This window comes from Megascapheus bottae, chromosome 17 (genome assembly GCF_031878675.1).
Source record: "Megascapheus bottae isolate mThoBot1 chromosome 17, mThoBot2.hap1, whole genome shotgun sequence".
Taxonomy (NCBI): Eukaryota; Metazoa; Chordata; class Mammalia; order Rodentia; family Geomyidae; genus Megascapheus; species Megascapheus bottae.
In genome coordinates this window covers 17,503,598-17,517,589 of record NC_143525.1, presented here as the reverse complement: position 1 = coordinate 17,517,589, position 13,992 = coordinate 17,503,598, and the positions used below count along the sequence as shown (strand labels likewise).

The following is a 13,992-nucleotide window of genomic DNA, read 5'->3' as shown; positions in this document are numbered from 1 at the left end:
CTTTTCCCATCAGTTACGATCAGACCCTTAGCCTTGGCTTAGCCTTATCATCTGCTGTCTCTGTGGCCATGTATAGTATGGCTGGTAATGAGTTTTCTCCCCGTCATCACTTTGTTCTCTTCCTTACCAAATATCCTGTGGTTTAGTAACAGTCTGTAGCATGAATAGGATATATCTGTGGAAACTCCAGAAGGGTCGATTTGAATGTGGAAACTCCAGAAGGTTAATTTGAACTTTAGGGGGATAAGTTGGGGAAGATGTGCAGGTTATTATTTCTTTCAACGAGTCCAAATCAAGTGTAAATCAAATGGCTTTGTCTCTTTGTTGCAGGGCCAAATATCTGTACCTCGAGAGGGGTGAGCTCCTGCCAGCAGTGTCTGGCTGTGAGTCCTGTGTGTGCCTGGTGCTCTGATGAGGTAAGCAGAACACACCTTACCTGGCTTCTGTAGACATAGACACTTGTATAGGAACAGACACATAGGTTGTCTTCCCTAGAAATGTGCAGCCCCCAGTCCCTTCTGAGCAAGACTAGGGTAAAGAATATCCTTTGGCAGATGGAAGAGAGCTGCCCTATAGAGATGTTACTGCTATTGCTATTGATACTACTGTAAACATCTTCATCTTCTTGTCTCCCCCACCCGCCCCACAGCCTCTACTTGGATATCTGGCCAGAGGCCGGAGAGGCTATAGGGATGGCGGGGGTGCTAGCTTATTTCTTTTCCCTAGATTTTTTTTTTAAAGCACATAGAAATCTCTCACTTGTATCTGGAGTGTTCCATCGGAGACTCTTTTGTTTTGACCAAGCTTCTCTCTTCCTTTCCTTTCCATCCTTCCATCTTCTCTGAAGTGTCTAGGAGGAAAGCTGGATTCATCAGGGGAGGATGAGAGGATGACAGGAAAGGGTTAGCTGTGTCTAGGCAGAGTTTGTTGTGTCTGGGGCCCTAGGGAATGAGTGTGTCTGAGGGAATGGTTATGTTTGTGGCTAAGATGGGAATTTGGAGCTGGCAAGAGCTGGTAAGGGGTGGGAGGAGTGAACAGGCCTGGAGAGCCTGCCAATGATGCCAATCTGAGGCTGAGTCACAGAGGACAGGTGTTTACCTGAGCTCTTGGCTGGCGGCTTCTCTGCACTGGAGACATCCTCTGTCATGTAGTTTGCTCCTGTGCTCTGCAGCTTCGTGGCTGCCTCTCATAATCTGCGTCTGCTTCTCTTCCTGATCTGCCAAGTTTCCTAAAAAGGCAACCTCCCTGGCAGGGTGTGGGAAGAGAGGAAATGGGGAGGCCAGAGCATCAGAGGCCAGCTCAACACTGTTCTGGCCTCCTGTGCTATTCAGCACGAGAACTGCTTCCAGAGGCAGCTGCCCAACATCTGGGCCATATTGACTTCATTTCGCAAATGAAATATTCCCTGAGGTTGGGAAAGGGGTGGGAGGGAGGGCGAGGCCTTCTTCTTCACCCCCCAAGGAGTCCCACCCCTCTGGCCTGAGCTGGCTGCTCAAGTGTGACGTGGCCTCCTCCCTTCCTTTTCTTTTACCGTATCTTCATTCCCTTGATTTCCACCAGCTATTGTCAAGCTTCTTGTGTAAGGAGGTTGCAATTCTGCAAATATGTCCTAGAAATGGAAGGGGGGTGCAAAGGGTGCTATGTTTGGATTGTGTTGCCTCAAGTTGTCTGGAGCAGAGGGGAGCTGAGGCAAGAGGCCTTAGTGTCACTCAAAAGATATTTCCCCCTCCTCCTCCCCTCTTTTTCAACTCAAAGCTAGAGCAAAGACAAGCAACTCTGGTTCAAACTCTGGAGAAAAAGGAAACAGGGGGTTTGGAGAGTCTGCTTTGGACCTCCCACCCCCATTTTCACTCCCACTTGATCCAGTAGAACTAATCAGAGCTAAGTGTGATCATCTAAAGTCCTAAGTCAGGTGACCAGATTGCAGTTATGCAAATGTGGGGTATTTATGGGTGGCCATGGTGAATATGGTCTTCTAGGGCAGACTGCAGAGGGCAGGGGGAAGGGGCAGGATAGCATTAAAGCATGTGGCAGGAGTGGGGGGCATGGAGAAAGGACATGGGTGCAGCTAGGACACAGAATTAAAGGAGGGAAGTGGAACGACTCCTTTGGAGTGGAGTGAATAACTGCAGTCATCAATGGAACAGGCGGGAGGGTGGAGCATCCCACTATGGGGGAAACATGTCAACCAGGGAAGAAAGAGATAAGAATGGGCCCTGTAACCTCAATATAACTGCCCCCCCTCCAAGGGAGCAGGACTTCCTCTTGCAAAGATCAATTTTAATAACAAACCAAAAATCAAAAGGTGGGGCTGGGGGTACGGCTCAGTGTTTCAGGCAATGCTGGCAGTGCCTGGGAAAACAACTGGTTGGGCTCTGCTTTCCCATAGTCTTTAGAGGACAGCAACTCTTGGGTGTGTATTGTGAGTGCTTGGCTGGGTAGTAGGAAAACACAGCCAATGTTGCATGAGCCTGGTGTTTGGGGCCCATCTGTATAGGGTGTGTTCTTGGAGGGTTACTGACATGGGTTGAGGTGGTGTGCTAACTCTTGTCTGTACAGCTAGCACAAAGACTAGCTTCAGGCAGAGATTCAGCTTTTATAGTCTTGGCTTCAGTGGTGCCATGCTGGTTTCTAGATCCTCCCAAACTTAGTTGGTGATGGGTTTCTTAAAAAAAAAAATGCAGAGCTGTCAGGATGAACCCTGGACCTATTGCATCCGAATGGGTTGTTATGGTAGCAAGTTGAATAAACATTGCTAGTGGAAGAGGCTGGTTATGGGGCCAGGTGGGTGGAGGTAGAGTTAATGTTGCCAGATAAAGACAGAACACCCAATTAAATTTGAATCAAACATCAAGTAACTGTTAGTATTGGCATATCCCCAATATTTGCTAAATGTGACAACCTTAAACCAGACAGAAATACTAGGAATTGTTGTGTAGGCTTGAATGTGCATGGGTGGGAGAACCAGCTCACACAGAGTCTGACATCCAAAAATGAAAAGTGGGAGAATGGGGTAGGATATAGTAAGACTGCAAGGTTGTGTGTGTGTGTGTGTGTGTGTGTGTGTGTGTGTGCACACATGAGCACGTATAAGCACACTGTCAGCCTTCTTTGTTCAAGGCTAGCTCTATCATAGCTGTACTTCTAGCTTTTTGGTGGTTAAAGAGTCTCATGGACTTTCCTTCCTGGGCTGTCTTCAATCATTGCTCCTCTCTCTTAGTTAACCTGAGTTGCTAGGGATTACAAATAAAAGCCAGGAGCACCCAGAAAGAGGAGTTTATTTATTTATTTTATCTGAAATTGCACAGGATTTGTGACTAACCTAATTATGTTTTTATATTTTTATTTTTCTGCTGTTCTTGGTACAAGTACTTGGGCTTGAGCTCAAGGCCTAAGCACTGTCCCTGCGCTTTTTTGCTCAAGGCTAGCACTCTACAACTTGAGCCACAACAATACTTTTGGCTTTTAGTGATTAATTGGAGATAAGAGACTTACAGACTTTTCCTGCTTAAGCTGGCTTTGAACCTAGATGTTAAGATCTCAGGCTGCTGAGTAGCTGGGATTAAAAGCATGAGTCACTAACTCCTAGCTTTCTACTTAGTTTTAACCTGGAGGGTGAATGTCTATCAGTAACAATTGGAGCTGGAGCAAAACTCCAACTATTACTATATAAAACAAAAACAAAAATGTATTAATAATAAGCATGTTTCTCTCCTTATAAAAACCTTGAAGTGTGATCCTCAATAACCACAGACTAAAATGCATTCTTTCTCTTCTTGTTTCTTTCCCTTTCACACTCCTTTCTTGTGTCCACGTGTTTACTTGTCCATACCAGATGAGCCACTCTACACAAGGATGATAATTTATTTGGACAGAGATGTTTTTGTAACTCTTGCCAATAAAGAAAAACCCTAGATTATATTCTGCCCTTGCCTTCCTCCCAGAAAGTCACTTTCTACTTACTTTTATTTTTCATACCACGTTGGGAAGGTTTGGAATATATCCCACCTCTGTGCTCAGGACCTTTTTCTTGGGTCTGTGGCTATTTTTGACCTATTTGTGTAACATCCAGTTTCACTAGGAACTAGAATTCCAACCTCCGGTTCCTTTCTAGTTTTCTCTCTGAGAAACCAAACCTCATTCTACTATCTCAGCCCTGGGTTATTCAGGGAAGGAATGTTGCTCAAGAGTGTTGAGGTCACTGCTTTGGTATCCGTCCAGGACAGGAGGCTTTTAGGGAAAGCTGGAAGGTTTTCAACCTCTGATGTCAGTGAGCACAAAAGGAGCCAGAGAGCCAGGTTTTGTTTTTGTATTTTTTTTTCCTAAGGAAATTCATGCCTAACACAAAAACGATTAGCTCATCTGAGCACTTCAGTTCTAATTAGGCCAGACATATGAGGAATGGATGTGAGGACCCCAACTCAGAAACAGTCTCTCTCTCTGCTGTCCCTTACACTGCAATAGCCTGAAGATTCTTGATGACATGCTATCCTCAGTCAGCTCCCTCAAACTACTGACCCTTCTCAAGCTTCCTCCTCCAAAGTCTTTCTTGCTTCTTCTTCCAGAGTCTTTCTTGTTCTGGAAAGGGTCAGTTTCTCTGACATCTTGGTGCTTTGATCATTGCCTTTTAGGGAAAGGTTTTTCCTAGGTTCTGTGGGTAGCTGGAATCAGAGATAAGAAAGAGATTTGTTTTCTGAGGGAAAAGGGTAGAGTTAGAGAGGGGGACCAAGAGTGTGGACAGAACTTAAAATGCCCAGGAGTTCTCTCCATTCTGTTGCTTGGCCAGAGGTAGGTGAGGGAGCCGAGATTTTCCTCTTTCAGTATGATAGAGAGTCTGTGATACCTCACTGTGCAGACACCTCACCATGCAGAGGAAGGTTAAATCTTACACACTAGTTCTCATTGTTGAGGCCATTTCTGTCCTCCTATTTCTGAGGAGCAAAGAGAGAAAGAAGGAAACTCTCTGCACTTTTCTGCTTCGACAGGGGTGTGTGTCCATGTGTTGCGAAGCTGGCCTTTAGCCCATCAGAGGGAGCTAGGTAGGGACTTTAAGTAACCCAGGGGATTTGGCTACTGTTGCTGAGCATGGGTGTCTCATTTTGGACATTATAGTTGCCAGGTCATAAGAACAGTATGAAGAGGAAGGCCATTAACCACCCTTCTTGACAACTTTCACCTCCCTAGCTGGCATCCTGTTCCCTACCTAGAATATTCTGTGCTGGGCTTTTCTGCCTAGCAGAAAGGATCAGTCCTTCTACATGTCCACTTCTCTTCTTTGAGCCTTTCCCTGTATAGAATGGAATAAAAGTACTTGAGGACAATTCTATTCTAGTAATCTAGTGATGGGACCTCAATTTTGCCACTTCCTAGCTCTAACTTTGGGCAGATTACTTAACTTCTTCAAGCCTCAGATTTCCTAACGTGGGTTCCTTATTTGTGAAGCCTCTGAGCCTGATGTTGGTCACTTATAGAATAAGAAAAAATTTCCAACTTTCCAGTACTGTCAGGAGTCTTGCAGTAATGCACAGTCACCATAGTGCCTGCATACAGTGAGTGCATCATAAATGTTTCTACTAGTTGTTCTGGGATATTGGTAGGGGTTATCTAGCTGACTTTTGGAAGAGGGTGGGTAGAAGAGCGTGAAGGCCTAGATCTTGTGAGATAAGCCCAGGGAGGGGCATTTCAGGTCTCCAGAAGGTCTCCTTAGCCTGGCAGTGAGTCCTCTTGGACTTGAAGCCACATAGGCATGGCTAAATTTCCTCAGTGTAGAGCAGTGTGGAACTACAGTATTGAACAGATGAAAATATTGATCAGAGACTAGGTGACTTCTCTGAAGTCAGTCAAATGGCTGACCCAGCATCAAGCCTGTTTCGTGACTACTGTTGTTCTTTCCAGAACAGCAATCTCCCCCCAATTCAATATGCATATGTAAGTAAGCAATTTAAAGTCAGAGGGAGGTGGGAGGCTTGTCAGGGTGTTGGGATGTGTTTGGCTCAATGTGCTCTTTGTCTTGGTTGAAGAAGGAAGGTGTATGATAGGCTCTGGCTTAGAATAAATAGTTTTGAAAATGGTTTTATAATATAATTTTATTATGTTATTAAGGTGTACCATTTTATAAGTCAGGTAATGAATACATTTCTTTTTGGACAATGTTACCCCCTTCGTTTGCTTTCTGCCCATAGACTGTTTTTTTCTTTTTTCTTTTGTTTTGTTTTGTTTTTGTCTGTTGTGGGGCTTAGACACCGGGCCTGGGCGTTGTCCCTAAGCTCTTCTGCTCAAGGCTACTGCCCTACCCTTTGAGTCACAACACCACTTCCAGTTTTTCAGGGATTAATTGGGAGATATGAGTCTCATGGACTTTAGTGCCTGGGCTGCCTTTGGACCTTGATCCTCAGATCTCAGCTTCCTGAGTAGCTAGGATTACAGGTGTGAGCCACCGCGCCCAGCTACAAGTTTTTTTTTTTATTTTTTTATTATTTATTTTTAAAACATTATGTCAGTGGCCTGGCATCATGGTATTTTCCCAAGCTTGTGGAGTTCATTCATCATTAACTTATTCATGAAGTTTTTATCAACCATTTCACAATAAATGGCTAACATTTACTATGCAATGTGTTTTCCATGCATTGTTTTATTTAGCCCTATGAGAAAAGAGTTATTATTATTATTGTTAACCCTTTAAAATTAATTTTTATTGTGGTAAAATATATATAACCATGTTACCAGGTAAACCATTTTTCTGGTGGTGCTGAGGTTGGAATTGAGGCCCTTATACTTGCACAGCAGGCACTCTTCCACTTGAGCCATTTTGCTGGCTCTGTCTTTTTTTTTTTTTTTTTTTTGCCAGTCCTGGGTCTTGAGCTCAGGGCCTGAGCACTGTTCTTGAACTTTCTCAAGGCTATAGAGTTCTACCACTTGAGCCTCAGAACCACTCCAAGCTTTTTCTATGTATGTGGTACCGAGGAATTAAATGCGGGTCTTAGTGCATGCTAGGCAAGCCCTCTACTGTCGGGGTCCTTCATCCCCTGTCCCTCTGGACTAATAGGAGGGATGGGAAAAACAGGCCCAACCAGGCCAAGCTGCGAGAGGAAGGGGCCCACTGTCCTGCACTCAGCCTTCCTTCCCCGGAGCACGAACAGAGACGCCACACAGCTTCATCAAGGCAGGAAAATCTCTCTCTCCAAAAATCCCCCCTCCCGAGGAAGTCCCTCCAGCTAATATACCCTCACTCTAAGTCTCAGCCGAGAGTGATAAACAATAACACATCTGTAACCAATGGTAATTAAGTCTTGTGCCCTGCCTCTTGCACCTTGCCTTGTCTCAGCAGAAAGTTATTGGACATGATGTTACTCGGCCCCCAACACTCTACCACTAGGTCAAACTCTCGGCCCTGCTGGCTCTGTCTTAATGTGTATGTGTGTGTGGAAGGGCGGGGGGAGTGAACTGAGAGCCTGGGTGTGGTCCCTTAGTTTTTCAGCTAGCATTCTTCCACTTGAGTCACAGCTCATTTGTTGGTTTTTTTTTTTTTTTTGGATAGTTAATGGGAGATAAAGAGTCTCATGGATTTTCCTTACTGGCTGGCTTCAAACCACAATCCTCAATCCTCAGCTCTAGCCTCCTGAGTAGCTAGGATTACAGACGTGGACCCCTGGCGCCCAACATTTGAATGACTTTTTGTTTTCTCTCCCCACCCCACTTCCATGAATTTTAAATGTATCATTGGGTAGTGTTAGATATATTCATAATGTACCATCATCTTCATAAGCCATCACTGTCTTCTGTCTCCATAGTTCTTTATTTTGTAAAATAAAAATATTTTGCTCATCAAACTGGGTGCCAGTATTTCCCCACTATAATCCTTACTGCTCAGGAGACTATAGATCTGTCTATCTCAGCCTGAAGCAGGCTGGGCAGACAAATATATAAGTCTCTTATCCCCAATCAACAACAAAAAGCCAAAAGTGAAGATGTAGCTCAAGTGACAGAGCTCCAGCCTTGAGTAAAAAAGCCAAGCAAGAATGTGAGGCCCTGAGTTCAAGCCCCAGTATCGACAAAAGAAAAAAATATCCAAACGCTTTTTACCCATCAATAATAGTACCCTATTTCTTTTCTCCTCTAGTTTCTGGTACAACCGTTCCATTTCTCTATGAGTTTTGATTCCCATGTGTACTAAGTGAATGCTATTATCTTCATGTTACAGCTGAGGAAACTAGATTGCGAAGACTGAACTCCTTGCCTCTAATAAGCAGTTAGTCAGCCATGCTGAGATTCCGTCTTTGCCAGTCCACTCCTGTGTACTTAGCTTACTCCTCTCCACACTGTTTTCACTCCTATCGTCTTGGTCAGAAGTCTCAGGTTAAGTGTTGGAACTGGAGCGGGAAGGACACATGTACTTCCTTCTTGACTTCATGGATCTCACTCCTGGCCTAGTTATCATCTAACACGATAGCTTCCAAACTATGCTGACATTGACCTACAGAAAGAAGCATTTTGAAGCATTATGGTAGTAGCCTGGCATCATGGTATTTTCTCAGGCTTGTGTAGTTCAATCATCACTAACTTATTCAGGAACTATTTATCAAGTATTTCATAATAATAGCTAACATTTACTGTGCTATATGTTTTCCATGCATTGTTTTATTTAGCCCCACAAGACATCCCTAAGAGAAAGGGGTTATTATTATTAGTTCCTTTGAAATTAATTTTTATTGTGGTGCAACACATATAACTATATTATCATATAAATCATATTTTGGTGGTACTGAGGTTGGAACTCAGCATTGTATGTCATTATTTATGATACTCCATCCCCAATAAATACATTTCATGAAGCAACACTCACCTTAATTATTCATATGCTTTGCTATTTTATATCCTATTCTACTGTATTTTACTTCATCCAATGATGGTTGGGACTCACTAAATTAATTTTGAGACTCACAAATGAGTAGTATTTCACAGTTGGAAACATGCTTTTCTGGAGGGTATCTTACAGACATTCACTCACCCCTTCTAATACTTAGTTTCCCTTTTTACTTCATAGTCCTAGGGATTTTCCTAAGAAGGACTGTATCCATTCATTTATGCTGATTTAGTGTGTGAGTGAGTGTGTGCCACCATGGCTCTGATTGTGAGTGTTTCCTTTGGGCTACTGCCTTTCAGGCCCTGCCTCTGGGTTCTCCTCGCTGTGACCTCAAGGAGAATCTGCTGAGGGATAAATGTGCTCCGGAATCCATTGAGTTCCCAGTCAGCGAGGCCCAAGTCTTGGAGGACAGACCCCTCAGTGACAAGGGCTCTGGAGACAGTTCCCAAGTGACTCAAGTCAGTCCCCAGAAGATTGCGCTCAGGCTCCGGCCAGGTAGGACTGGCTTCCCTTTGGGACATACCTGGGACAGGTAGGCCTGGAGGACAAGTGGAGGTCTGAAAGGGAAATCTTCAGGGAGTAGCTCGGATTAGAATTAGGGTGGGAAAAGAAGGAAATAGGCAGGAGAATGGAAGAAAATGGGAGATACTAGGATTTCAGTCAGACATCTGAGTTTCAATAGTAATTTCACCTTGTATTAGTTACTTGGCACATTATTTAATTCCATTGGCACAATAGGAATCATATACATGTCTGTTTCTCCTTTTCCTTAATGCCTGTTTTCTTTTCTTTATAGCTTTATGTTGAGGCACAGATAAAGGCTGAGAAAGCAAGTTAGGAGCCTGTATGTATGGGCTCTAGGATCAGGAATAGTGGGGCAGAAAAATTAGAGGGCAAGAATAGCATAAGAGACAGGATTTTTTGAAGCATTAGTTTTGACCTTCTGGTTAAATCAATAAAAATTTAGGAGAGTCTTACTCAAGATAAGGAATATATTGGATTCTACAAGATTCAGAGAGGACCTAGTTCCTTCTTTCACAGAGTCTAAAACATAGTGATTGTCAAAATTTCTGTGCCTCAGATGGACCATGGAGACACAGAATTTTAGATTAAGAGGGAGTTAGCGGATGGGAAGAAGAGGTTAAAATAGGGGGAGACCAAGAGATTAGAAGAACAATAGAATTGTAAGGTGAGGGGAGAAGGAACCAAGACTTTCAAGTTTGGTTTGATTAAGCAGTCGTTATTCCCAGCTATGGCCAAATGGCCAAGTCCACTTAACTCAGTCTTAGAAGAAGGAAGGGAAAGTCAGGTGCAGTGGCTCACACCTGTAATCCTAGCTACTCAGGAGGCTGAGATCTAAGGATCATGGTTCAAAGCCAGACGGGCACTAAAGACTTTAAAGACAGTGAGACTCTTATCTCCAGTTAATCACTAGGAAAAAAAGAAGTGGGGCTGTGGCTCAAGGGTAGGGTGGTAGCCTTGAGCTGAAGAGCACAGGGACAGTGCCTAGGCCCAGAGTTCAAGCCCTATGTATGAGCCACCAAAACAAAACAAACCCCAAACCTTAACATCTTTCTACCTTCCAGATGATTCGAAGATTTTCTCCATCAGCGTGCGGCAGGTAGAAGATTATCCTGTAGACATCTACTACTTGATGGACTTGTCTTACTCCATGAATGATGATCTGTCCAGCATCCGTAATCTGGGTACAAAGTTGGCCTCCCAGATGCGCTCACTCACCAGCAATCTGCGGATTGGCTTTGGGGCCTTTGTGGACAAGCCTGTATCACCATATATGTACATTTCCCCACCAGAGGCCCTCAGAAATCCCTGTTATGAGTAAGTACCTCATCTGGGAGCTCGGCAAGAATCCATCCCTAGTTCCTATTTCCAGTTCTAGGATTGCTTTGGCTTCCCTTTGGCCAAAATAGTAACTGTTTCTCACCTGATTTCCATATCTGGCAAATGAGTGAACCTATTGACTTGGGGTATTTGTGTCAACAGGATTCCAGGATGCTTAGGGTCCCAGAAAGAAAATCCATCAGCTTCTTTGGACTTTGCCATAAATACGTAGTTGGGAAGAGAATTTGGGAGGAAAATGAGGTTGACCACATAGAAGACTGTAGGAAGGAGGAAATGGAGGAATTCTGTTTTCAGAGCCCATTGTTGTCATGGTTCTCATCATCAAGGGCACAGAATATGCAAGGTTAACATGCAAGAAATTAAAGGCAAGAGGAATGTAAGAGTAAAAATGATGTTCTATAACATCATTTAATACTGTATAAATGGATAAAAAAGGCTTCGCTTCCTTTCTTTTTTCCTTTCTCTTCTTTTGTTTCGCTTTTTTCTCAAGGCCGATGCTCTACTTCTTGAGCCACAGCTCCACTTCTGACCTTTTGGTGGTTCATTGGAGATAGAATCTCACAGACTTTTTCTGATCAGACTGGCTTCAAACCAAGATTCTCAGATCTCAGCCTCTTGAATAACTAGTATTATAATAAGACACTGGCCTTTGGATTGTATTTTTGGTTATTGAGACAGAGTCTTACTATGTAGCCCATCCCAGCTTGCCTTGAACTCTTAATTCTTGTGCCTCACTCTGTGGTATGTCTCTCTCTCTCTCTCTCTCTCTCTCTCTCTCTCTCTCTCTCTCTCTCTCTCTCTCTCTCTGTGAGTGTGCGTGCGTGTGTGTGTGTGTGTGTGTGTGTGTGTGTGTGTAGCTGGGATTGAGCCTTAGTGTCTCATACATGCTAAGCAAGTTCTCTATCCCTGAATATCTCCAGCCCTGTGTCTCTATTTCAAACTTGGGCTATGTACTGAATGGCTTATTTAATTGCTGGTACTGAGCAAATCCATGTAGCAATGACGATTTAAAATGATGGTTACAGAGCCTGATTATAGGGGAATTTACATTTTAGTTTTCAAACTTATAGAATACTGCTTTTCACCTTTTATCTGTACTGTATGTCTTTCTAGCAAAGATATCAGCTATTGATTAAACATACTATTAGTCTGGGATGAGCAGTATCCTGGTCTGGCATAATCTATCAATTTATTGGTAATTCAGGAATCTTTCTTGGTGATGGATTTTTGCTTTTGTTTTTTTTAAAGTCATTTGCTTTTAAAAATGGTTATTGTAAAAGTGATGTACAGAGGACTTTATTGTTGCTATAGGGAAATGTTAATGTTAAGTGTTAATTGTAAAATGACCACTATAAAAACTCAGTCCTCTTTCTGGTCTATGTGCTTTATTCACTTGAATGAAGAATAATAAAGAACAATGTCCCATTATTCTAGGTTAGCTTTAGAGGTATCACATCTAGTAAATGGGGCTGCTGGAATTTGAACCCAGGTAGTCTAGATCTCTCTCATATTCTAAGATAGTTAGAGTTCAGGTTTATATGAGGCCCCAGATAATTTGAGGGGCTCACACTAAATTGTCTGGCTAAGTGTGATTGGATAGGGCTAGGGATGTAACTTAGAAGTAGAGCAAATGCTTGAAGTCCTAGTTAGGGCTCTAGTACCACAGAGAAAGAAGAAAGACAAAGAAAGGAACAAACAAAGAAAGAAGAAACAGGAGGAGAGGAAGGAAGGAAAAGAAGGGAAGAGCTAGAGTATAGGCATATGCTTTTCATATTTGTCCTTTTTCTCAGTCATCAGAATTTTGGCTTAAACGATCTCTCGTCCCTCCTCAGTTTGAAGACCACCTGTTTGCCCATGTTTGGCTACAAACACGTGCTGACACTGACTGACCAGGTGACCCGCTTCAACGAGGAAGTGAAAAAGCAGAGCGTGTCACGGAACCGTGATGCCCCAGAGGGTGGCTTTGATGCCATCATGCAGGCTACAGTGTGTGATGTGAGTTTGGAAGGGGTAGGGTGTGGTTGGCACAGATCAAAATGAGGAAGGAAGTAGCTCACTCTGGGGATTTTTAGTGTGATAAGAGCTGGGTAGGGACAGAGCAGAACTTCATGCAGTATGAGTAATAGTTGTAATGGTATGCAGCCTGTTTATATCCACTCCCTGCCCTAAGCTGATACCTTTTCGAACCATAGTCATTCCAGATGTTTCCTAGAGACAGAATCTTCCAACTTCTCTATGATTTTTTTTTTGGGGGGGTGGGGAGTGTGGTTTCAGTACTAGGTCTTGAACTCAGGGTCTGGGTGCTGTCCCTTAAAATTTTTGCTCAAGGCTGGTGCCCTGTCACTTAAGCTGTACTTCAGCTTTTTGATGATTCGTTGGAGATAAGAGGCTCACTAACTTTGCTGCTTGACCTGGCTTTACATCCTGATCTTCAGATCTTATCTTCCTGAGATAGTAGAATTACAGACATGAGCCACTGGTGCCTGGTCCTTGTCCAGAAGAGTCCTTATTTCAGAGTTAAGTCTGAGCAGATGGTAAGATGGGATTTCTTTTAGCCCAGCTAGCTCTGAGGCTGCAGGTGGCTTTCTAGAAGGGTAACATGACTGCTAGTTGAAGAGTTATGTTTGGAATTAAAGAATGGGCCATTTAATTGCTTCCACTACTATTACTCAAGAGGGCAGAAACTCCTGACTCAGAAATCTCCGGTCAAGGACTAGGATGGAGGTCCTGTTCACGCAGCGATTCTTGAGAAGGGGTGTTGAGTCTGTTCTCTGCCGACAGCATAGCTGAACTTGCGTGGCCTCTTTTGGTTTTTGTTTTCAAACAGGAAAAAATTGGCTGGAGGAATGATGCATCCCACTTGCTGGTGTTTACCACAGATGCCAAGACCCACATAGCACTGGATGGGAGGCTGGCTGGCATTGTCCAGCCCAATGATGGGCAGTGTCACATTGGCAGTGACAATCATTACTCTGCTTCTACTACTATGGTGAGATCCTTGACACCTTACTGTGATCAGGGCTGCTTTAAACCAGCTGGAGCTTTTGTGTGAATGTGAAGATGGAAGACTTTCCTCTGGGCAGTAGACAAGGCTCAGTGTCATCCTGCTGCTACCCCCTACCAGCAGGATAGCCTTATGATTGTCCCTAGGGTACAACCTGCCCAACCATTAGAGGTGGTCTTGATGTGGTCAGTGTTATCATTGTTTCCACTATCACCAGCACAGACAGTAGCACCATGGCATCCAGAGTGAACCCAAAGGCCAG

General features: G+C 43.6%; 1 protein-coding gene across 1 annotated transcript in view; it reads left to right on the top strand.

Annotated features, from left to right (window-relative positions):
- Itgb3 (integrin subunit beta 3) overlaps positions 1-13,992 on the top strand; it is a 60,213-nt gene that overhangs the window by 19,002 nt on the left and 27,219 nt on the right. The window contains exons 2-6 of the mRNA XM_090349996.1: positions 331-416; positions 9,163-9,358; positions 10,450-10,702; positions 12,559-12,721; positions 13,554-13,715. Of these exons, the coding sequence (XP_090206122.1) occupies positions 10,518-10,702; positions 12,559-12,721; positions 13,554-13,715 (510 nt within the window). The 5' untranslated portion in view covers positions 331-416; positions 9,163-9,358; positions 10,450-10,517. The remainder of the gene's footprint in view (positions 1-330; positions 417-9,162; positions 9,359-10,449; positions 10,703-12,558; positions 12,722-13,553; positions 13,716-13,992) is intronic.